At 23.2% G+C, this 9,937-nt stretch overlaps 1 protein-coding gene and 2 long non-coding RNA genes across 8 annotated transcripts; 2 read left to right on the forward strand and 1 right to left on the reverse strand.

The window, feature by feature from the left end:
- Positions 1-2,344: 2,344 nt before the first annotated feature.
- Positions 2,345-4,062, forward strand: LOC118449140 (large ribosomal subunit protein eL6-like). Its single transcript, XM_035883355.2, has 4 exons — positions 2,345-2,446; positions 2,704-2,898; positions 2,964-3,237; positions 3,649-4,062. The coding sequence occupies exons 2-4, from the start codon at positions 2,704-2,706 to the stop codon at positions 3,993-3,995; spliced, it is 816 nt and encodes a 271-aa protein (XP_035739248.1). The 5' UTR covers positions 2,345-2,446; the 3' UTR covers positions 3,996-4,062.
- A 941-nt stretch (positions 4,063-5,003) lies between these two features.
- Positions 5,004-6,838, reverse strand: LOC118449078 (uncharacterized). Of its 3 annotated transcripts, none has more exons than XR_014982714.1 (6): positions 6,688-6,838; positions 6,409-6,549; positions 6,231-6,333; positions 6,072-6,129; positions 5,634-5,805; positions 5,017-5,448 (listed from the first exon to the last, which is right to left on the reverse strand). It is a non-coding gene; the product is annotated as an uncharacterized LOC118449078 (long non-coding RNA). The 3 variants fall into 3 exon arrangements; XR_004840311.2 differs by lacking the exon at positions 5,634-5,805 and adding an exon at positions 5,850-5,991; XR_004840309.2 differs by lacking the exon at positions 5,634-5,805 and having other exon boundaries at positions 5,004-5,448; positions 5,850-6,129; positions 6,688-6,837.
- A 115-nt stretch (positions 6,839-6,953) lies between these two features.
- On the forward strand, positions 6,954-9,723 carry LOC118449079 (uncharacterized). Of its 4 annotated transcripts, XR_004840312.2 has the most exons (7): positions 6,954-7,200; positions 7,387-7,523; positions 7,668-7,805; positions 7,961-8,111; positions 8,185-8,495; positions 9,398-9,494; positions 9,598-9,723. It is a non-coding gene; the product is annotated as an uncharacterized LOC118449079 (long non-coding RNA). The 4 variants fall into 4 exon arrangements; XR_014982716.1 differs by having other exon boundaries at positions 7,007-7,200; positions 9,398-9,695; XR_014982715.1 differs by lacking the exons at positions 9,398-9,494; positions 9,598-9,723 and having other exon boundaries at positions 7,012-7,200; positions 8,185-8,945.
- Positions 9,724-9,937: the final 214 nt, after the last annotated feature.

Below are 9,937 nucleotides of genomic sequence, written 5' to 3' on the forward strand. Positions count from 1 at the left end.
TAAGTATGGTGTGTCATTCTTTTTTGAAGCATAAGAGTTGACAAGATAGTTGAGTCTGATGAAACTACATCTAAAAAAGAATCGATGCAGTGGAAAAAAGAATAGTCGAGAATCACCGTGATCCTATTTAGTATGATCATATACAATTGTTACATATAAATATTGTAAATTATTCCTGACGCCAAAAACAATACAGAGAGAGCTGCGTACACTGTATGGTGAAACAATTGAAAATACGAAACAACATTGCTGACAGGAATTTTATGAATTTCGCATAAAAGACAAAGAGTCCATTGCAAAGTAGATTGAAAATTTTTAAACGATCTCCAAAAAATTGTGTGATGAAGATGAAAAACTACATGATCGCGATCATGTCGAAACTATTAAATACTTTACCGCCAAGATTTTCCACGTTCTCAATGACATGGGAGTGTTAAGGAATATTACCGTAGAAAATGCAAGTGGAGGAAAGAGATCTTAAGATGAATCAAGGTTCGTAAATTAGAAAAATATTCAACAAATTTTGTATGAAAGAAGCGAATTAGGAGAATGTATTTGTCGAATCTTCCTGAAAAAAATTCTGCACGATCCGGATCAAAAATGATTCCGACACGATTCTTCTCATGTAACATCCCTCCCAACACCTGGTGATTGTAATTGATACCACTGATCCTGAACCAATATGACCCAAAAAGTGAAGTATTTAAAAAATTGAATCATTTGTATTGTCGTAATTTCAAAACGGATATTATTTTTTAAACGCCTCTTATATAAATATAATGTATGTATATAAGCAATACATTTTTGTTAATCTTTATGCGAAAAAATGTGCTCATCTTAAAAAATCTATAATCATTTCGTATTAATACGAAGATATTTCGTATTAATACGAAGATATTTCGTATTATACGAAGAACAGTTGAAAAGAGTTAAAATACATATGTATAAGTACGTGCGTTCGATAAATAAAAAAAATATGTTATACATATGTCTCCATATATAATATGAGGAAAAAGTTCTATTTCAATATAAAACTATATTAAATTATGCAAAAGCTTAGATACGCATGTTTCTATTCCATTAGAAAATTATAATCTAAATATGAAAGTTCATTCAGAACGAACATTACAATTACCGTTAATACTTTATACAAGCAAATTTACGATTCACATAATCTATTGCAATATTTTTATATATTTATTACTTATATTATTTATACTTTTATTACTTATACTTTTCTTCCTTTTTACATAAAATTCTGACGATTTAATTGACGGAATATGATGTACCATCGATATCTTTTCCTTTCTCGAGCAAAAATATATTTTTCTATGACCAGAATACAAATACTCTAAATAATACTAATTAGGACAAAGATAAGAAACGATATTACGCTGATTGAGGAACTATTTGATTCTTGATCATATCATTGGATTTCTTTTTATATATTATCTCTTTTAAACAATTCATCATACCATTATCGAACAATTTTTTTAACCTAGAATGAACTAGTACTTTATCATACATATAAATGAAAATTTACATCATTTGTGTTTTCACTGAAAATTGATGATATCAGTGTATAGATACATGTCTATATGTCCTGGACGTTTTGCTGTTCGTTGAACGTGCATTGCAGCGGATATATATTTTTAATATAGCAATGCATTGGAGCGATGCTACATTCTTGAGTGCACGATGCGTTACTGCAAATGAATAGTACAGGAAGGAGCATTGCGCCTACATAACGTTTTTTCGATCTTCATCGTCATCGGGAATGAATATGAATCTTCAAAATATTTAAATTATATCGAAATATACCGAAAATTAAAATATATTGAAATATTTTTCATTAAAATTATTCGAAAATTTTCAAGGTATAGCCATCTCTTATTTTTTTTATAGGAAACTCCTATTTTTTTATTTTTATCGCGATAATCTTCTCTTGTAACATTCCAAATTTCGCGGTTTTTTAATTTCTTCAATCAGAAAAATTCATAATTATATATAAATCATATATATATATATATATATATATATATATATATATATATATATTAACTTTTTTTAAATTTGAAGTTTAAGACTATTAAACTTATAAAGTATAGAAATTCGTAAAAATATTTTCTTGACTTCAGCTGAAATACATTGATTATTATTCAGTTTGTTATTGTGTACACAATACATTGTTATAGTTCATTTACATTTTATATAAAATCTAAATTTGAAAATAATCATGTTTTTCTATCAAGTATGATGCTTTTTCCGCTCTTTTTTACAAAGATATTTAAGAATTCTCGATATATTATAGATATCGATATTTAAATTTTTCATTCATTGAAGGCCCGATAGATGGAGTAATGCTGGATCTCAACTTTTCGAGGTATGCTAAGAATGTGATTCATATGTGAATCAAAAATTATTCAAGAAGTTCTATAATTCTAACGTAAGTGTTTCAATTATTAACTGAAAAAATTCTACCTTTTATAACTTTTTTTTATAATTTGGAATATATTTTTTTGTTCCAAAGCAATTTTGTAAAAATACCTTTCCGGAATGTTAATCTTATGTTTTATCTTACGCTATTTATTTAACTTTATAATCCAATATGGATAAACTTAACCTAAGATTAGACTTTGATAATAGATTTTATAAACTATGATTATAGTAACCTGCTTATAAAAATTTTCGATGTTTTCACAGATGTCGGATACAAAAATAAAATCACTTGAAAATACTGCGCCAGCAGTTACAATTTCAACCGAAAAGAAAGCCAAGAAGAAATCTAAGAAACCAAGAAATTATGATCTAGGAAATGGTGTTTATAGATTTAGCCGTTCACGCATGTACCACAAAAAAGCCATTTATAAGTTTCTAGATAAAAAAACACCTAAAATCGTAAGTAATATAATAAGATCTATTTATAAAACATTGAAAAAAATGTATGAACATTTTTTTTATAGGTAAAACTTAAAAAACCATTGACGAGCGAAAAAGAAATAGGCGGTGATAAGAATGGAGAAAAACGAATTGTTCTATTAAAGAAAAGAAGGGCTAATTATCCTACAGCAGATCCTATTACAAAGAAGCATGCTAAAAAATGCTTCCGTGAACATCATCGATATTTAAGATCTACTTTAGTTCCAGGAACTATTTGCATTTTGTTAGCTGGGTCTCACAAAGGGAAACGTGTTGTTTTCTTGAAACAGCTGAAAACTGGATTACTGTTAGTTACAGGTTGGTTTTAATATATTTTTGCTAATTCTATCCATGAAAACATATATAAGTAGTTATATATGCAGAGTATCGATTCATAAATGTCTGAGTCAATTTCGGATATATATCAAAATATAAAAAATAAAATATAAAAATAAAAATTTGTGCATGCAAACAATTATTTTATCCGTGATCTTCCTGAGTTATGAAGATCAACATAGTTACTTTAAATAATATTCTTTTTTATACTTATACAGTAGTGATCATTTGAAATCAAAATCATATTTAGTATATATAAATATGTGTTTACACACACATATACACACACACACATATATAGGAATAAAAAGAAATGTAATTACTCGTCGATTAATATTATCTATCAATTTTATTATTCCTGCAAGATTTAATAAATATAAACCTTTGTCTTAGGTCCATTTCTGATCAATGGTTGTCCACTGCGTAGAATAAATCAGAATTATGTCATAGCAACTTCTACACGCATTGATCTTTCTGGACTCAAATTGCCAGAACACATAAATGATGAATATTTCAAAAGAAAACGTGAAAAACGATTAAAAAAGGAGGAGGGCGATATTTTCAGTAAAAAGATGGATGAGTACAAACCAAGCAATCAAAGAAAATTGGATCAGAAAACTTTAGACAAATTTATAATAGAAAAAATTAAAACAAATCCAGACAAGAAACTATTATTCACCTATCTGTCAGCTATGTTTGGTTTGCGAAGCAGTCAATATCCGCATAGATTAAAATTCTAATATACTGTTACAACTAACTTGTATGATTTTATGAGCTAAATAAAGAGAATGATTTTATGAGCTAAATTAAAGAAAATGACTTTATTTTTTGTGTTTTATAATTAACTACTTATTTAATCATTTAGCTATAAAATGATATACATACAAGATATATGCATACCATACTTTATCGAATAAAAAAAAAGAAAAACAAACAAAAAACTCTTTTATTTTATTCTTATGCAATATATTCAATAAATAAATAAATTAATCCTCAGAGAAATTAAGAATAAAAAGATATAAAGAAATAAAAAAAGGATGTTGAATGTTAACTAATCTTTGATTAGAAAAATTGATTAGATCTAAAATTTTATCTATTAATGAATAAAATGACATTTCTTTTTTCAATAATTATAATGTTTGAATGTCAATATTTTTTTTTTTAGATATTGGGATCATACGTTAGAAAAATTAATCTATTTTATTTTATTTTATTTTATTTTATTTTATTTTATACAAAAATATAATAATCATTAATATATATGTACATTTATAATTTTCTTATTTAATATTTTTACAATTTTAACATCACAACATTTTTTAACATCATTCGAAAAGTACTTAGGGAATATATCATTATTTAATTCATCAGAAATAATATATTGCATAATGTTATCTATAGTTCTGTATGTTCATTTAATAAGAATGAGATATTGTTCTGATAAAAATTCATATAGCCATTGTAATTTCTCGGTTCCTTGGTGTACATTTTAATACTATTATTTGATATTAAATATTTTTCAAAGATATTCTGTTGATCATAATTAACAAATTCGATCTTATATTAATAAAATATATAAATAAAAACCATAATTTATATTAATAAAAACGATAATTTATGTTAATATATTGATAATGTATGATACATGAATCATTTGACAATTGAGATAAAATATAGAAATATAAAATATAAATTATTAACATAAATTAAAGTTAATTATTATAAACAAAAATATTTTTTATGCAAATATCAATATATTACTTAGCAACTGATATAAGTTTCTTCCATAATTTCTTTTACAAATAAAAGATTCTTCTACAATTTTTGGTAGTTATATTTTTTCTGGCACAATTCTTATAAATTAATTCTTATAAATTCTATGATTATATCTGGTAATATTGACTTCATATATGCTGTTCTATATTCTTCATCGAAAAAATAAGTATTACATTAATAAATTGAACAATTATAATTAGTTAAAACTTTGATTGACTTCTACCAAAAATATGATGCTCTTTTCATCCCCTATCGGTATATTACCATGCTCAAAAAATACTGATATTTTTGTCTCAATTTTATACATTGTGGTATTAGATCCTTCTAAACCTGTTAAAATTTTTTTATTGGCGAAAGATATCATTTAATTCTCCATCCAAATTGAAATCGGTGATATGTATTTTTCCGAATATTTCTCTATAGAACAAATAAAACATAAATATAACAATATTTAGCATAACAATATAAGCATAAAAATATTTTGAATAGAAAAATAAAAACGTATAATATTTCAATGAAAAATGTATAATACACAATTTGGATAAATTTAATATTTATAGGAAAGTTAAGAATTATCGGAAAAGAAAAAAAATAATACTAACAATAAAATATCTTCATCATTTAAAAGAAGAAAATTCAATTGTTCAGGAGTTAGAGCAGCGAAGTCCAAATTCCATATTTTACACACACACACACACACAAAATAAAAGGAGTTATATATAAAGAATGTGGACAAACAAATATAAAACTTGATATTGTTTGTGTAATCATTACCTACAATTAAAATTTAACAATTATAAATATTAATTAATATTTACCATTGCTTCCATCTTAGTGTTTACGTTAAATTCATTGTGTAAAACAGGCAAAATATTATCTTATTGAATATCACTAAAATCTTAAATTACAAAAATTATATTACATAATCCAAAGTCTTTTGAAATAGTATCAACTTCATATCTATAAAATATAAATTTCTTTTTAATTGTATCTTCCTTATAAACTTTTAATATATTGTTATAAGTATTAAAGAACTCAACTATTAGATATTATTCCTTTTGTAATATAGTATTTTCTTGTCTATTTGAAGAACTTGAGCTAAAACAAATAAATATTAATTAATCATTAATTAAAAGAAATAATAATTTTTTCAAAATATATACAATTTGCTCATATAATCAATAAAATATATAACTTACTTTGTTATCTGATGGTCTAATATAAGAGTATTTTTGCTGTTTTGTACAAAAGTTGTGACAATAAATCCAGGCTAAATTATCTACTTGTTTCATTATTTTCTTCCTTGAATTGGTAAATATATGATTAACATATTTCATATGAGAAATAAACATTAATAATATATTTAATTTTATTTACCATAATTCATATAAGTTAATTCCATTTTCAGTCGATGATTTACACATTTGTTTGAATATTCAATCACTGATTGTATATACTCAACTTCGTGCACATTTTCCCTTTTGTTGCAGGGAAAGAATTTATGTAAATAGAACATCTCTAATTTAAATTAAAAAATTAGAATATTACACATTATATGCATAAAAAATTGGTAAAAGTAATGTTAAATTTTGTTACTATTTGTTAGGTTATATGATGTTATAAGTTTAAATTCAAGATATATATACATATACATACTTTGAAATTAAGAAAATACTTCGCTTTTTAAAATATATCGTGCAGAAATTTTAAAGATTAAAGAAAAGAGAAAAAACATTTTTCATTTTCACGAAGTACATCACATATTTATCTGACATATTAGATGCCATTTTTAATTTTATACGAAATTCAAAAGAGTTGTATATTGTCCATTTATTATAATTATTATGATATAATTATTCAATTATGCTAATTTCTATTATTTACAAATTTATTTATTAATAAATCAATTTCTAGATTATTTATTTTAAACCATATTGTTACATATAAAAATGTACACTTGAATGTATATAGACATGTACATTTAAATATAAACAACGATGTATTCGGTAACTACAAATGTATTAACAAGTTTTATTGATAAAATAATAAAAATGAATGAAGATCTTATACAACGAATCAAAAACACTTTAATATCAGTGAGTGAATTTTATGAGTGAAATTTGATTAAGAGATTCTATAAAATGACACTGTATTTCAAAAAATGACACTGTAAGTTATGATAATATAATGCTTAAAACATTTTTGTTAACATAAATGTGATATTTAAAGACTGTTGATCTATTTATTCATACAACTGAAGTAAAAATAATTACTTGTAGCAGTAGAAATTTGTTAACATTATAATTACCATATAAATTGATACTTCATTTTATGGTTATGTTTTACTTTGTATAGTGTATACTAAAATAAAATTTGTAAAAACGCAATTGTAATTAAATGATTTACGTGAGATAAATAATGACAATGAATATTTACCAAGAGATCTTAATTAACAAATATGTACAGTATTACATGGAACTTATATCCTCCAGGTATACTTATACAAAATTTTATATATGCAATATATACATATATATTTTTTACTTGCATTTTTATATATAATATCTTATTTGTATATCATATTTTATATATAATATCTTATTTTAATAGTATTTTATTTTCTAACATTAATATAGATGGAAAAAAATGTATTACATATCAACTTCAAAATATAAGGAATTGGAAATATTATTCCAAATATTAAAGTAAAAAAATATAAAACCAATTATAAGTGCCAAAAACAAGATGGATACTTCTATTACATTTAACAAATGGTAAGATATTAGCACTGTTAGAATCATTTTACTCTTAATATACTTTTGTAAGTATGATTTTATTACAGAGATATATTATAGTTTTAAATAATTTATTTTAGTTTTAAATAATTACATTAATTTATAAAAGGATTAATAATATTATTATTTGATAGGACTACCTGAATATAAAGTAATGATTACTGGACTTATGATATACAGATGAGGTATTATTTTATTAAAAGAAAGTAAATTTAGAGAAATTGACGGAGAAATAAAAAATTTATCCGTCATCAATGCATTAGAAAATGTTCTAACTTGAACTTTGTAAGTTTTTAAAATAATCAATGAGAATATATTATTTATGTTTATAATATTTTTAAGTATTTGAATATTCCAGAAACTGTTCAGAAAATACAGACTTCTATACAATAAAGGTTAGAAGATAATGAAAGACCACTTGCTACAAATGATTTCTTTGAAGATGATTTTGAAATCAATTTGGAAGAAATTACACAAATTGAGCAATGAAATCAAGAGATAAATAATATATGCTATAAATATACTAAATAGATTAGAATAAATAGACTAACTAGAATAACTTGTCTAGTACAAAAAATATTAAATAACAAAATTTTATTTATCCAAAAGATCCATCAAAACAGAATGACAAACATAAAAAGAATAATATTACTGAAACTTTCGATACAGGTAATAAGTTGTTAGAAATAATAAATGAAAATCAATTTATCGCGTTTATCTCATGTACAATTATCAATAACAAAAAAAAAGAATTTCGAGTATTATTTAAAGAAGATAATGATCAGAATATGAGAGATGATATAATAGTAGTGAAAGCTCTGTTAGCAGTTGAAAAGAGAATATTAAAATACAAAGTGACATGTTTTTTCAATGGATGATTTTAAATTTGATGATGTTGATGTTCCAGAAGCTTTAGAAAAGAAGATTCAGTAAAAAATAATAAAAAATTTTATATGAAATGAAATTTTCAACTAAGTAACTCATTCTTGCGAAACATTAATTCCATAAAAGGCAAAAATTTCTTCGAAATATTAAACTTAAAACATATAGCATTAATATAAATGAAACATTATCTAATGCACAAGTTAATCGTTAAAAAAAAATTGGAGATAAAAGATCTATAGTACGATTTAATATTTTCAGCAAATATTAATATATAATAACATAGACAGAATTGTCTATAAAATATAATATTTGTATTTTAGGCATTAATGTAACCATCATTTATTAATTCATCAAAAATACGTTGTATTTCAAAGAAAGTATGATCCAAGAAACATAAAATTAAGAAAATAATGTAAAAAGAATTTCTGACTTTATAGAAGCAAAAAAGTTACAAGAATAAATAGCAGTGAAAATTTTAACTTTATTTGTCATGTAATTGAAAAAATGGTAAAAGAAATAATTTAAAACGTTTTAATAGTACAAGAATAATTTACTACATTTGAAAAATTATTTAGAAAAAATTCTTATTAGCAATTAAAAGTAACAATCTCTGATAAAATAGCAGTATTATATATTTTAGAAGAAAGTTTAAATATATTTATTAATATGTTTCTACTTTTTGTTAGATTATAGAAAGATTTTTTGGATTTAACGTTAAGGAATTTTCCCAAAAAAAGGAAACATGCAGAAACTAATGGTGATATAGAACATAAATTAAGAATGGTAATATTTTAAGATACGTTAATCATAATATTTTATCACTCATACATAATTGTATTATTTATTACACATATGCTGTTATGTATTTTTTCTATGTATATTTTAGTGATATTTTAGATTTGCCATAATGCAGAAAAATTTGAACAATTGGATGTTTTATTAGAATTGAAATTGAAACTAAATCACAAAGTAAAAGTTGTAAACATTACGCCGTTAAGTAATTAATATAAAGGAAATAATTGATAAATTGATGAAGACATTAAAGATTTATAAAATTCTACTTCATATAATTTTACATAAAGATTCGTTTGTATTATCATTATTATATCATGTTATTTGTATTACTAGTACTATGATCTTTACATTTTTTCTTATTGCAAATCAATCACAACTAAGTTGATTTAACAAATGATAACATTCTAATTATATTACAATCAATAATTTTA

The sequence above is a fragment of the Vespa mandarinia genome, chromosome 11 (genome assembly GCF_050613455.1).
Source record: "Vespa mandarinia isolate Hongniang chromosome 11, ASM5061345v1, whole genome shotgun sequence".
In the NCBI taxonomy this organism is placed as follows: domain Eukaryota; kingdom Metazoa; phylum Arthropoda; class Insecta; order Hymenoptera; family Vespidae; genus Vespa; species Vespa mandarinia.

Excerpts from the sequence above, each read along its gene's own strand:
- LOC118449140 (XM_035883355.2), top strand. The coding sequence starts at position 2,704 with ATGTCGGATACAAAAATAAAATCACTTGAAAATACTGCGCCAGCAGTT. Across the intron at positions 2,899-2,963 it reads ATAAAAAAACACCTAAAATC|GTAAAACTTAAAAAACCATT; the intron begins GTAAGTAATATA and ends TTTTTTTTATAG. Across the intron at positions 3,238-3,648 it reads TGGATTACTGTTAGTTACAG|GTCCATTTCTGATCAATGGT; the intron begins GTTGGTTTTAAT and ends CCTTTGTCTTAG.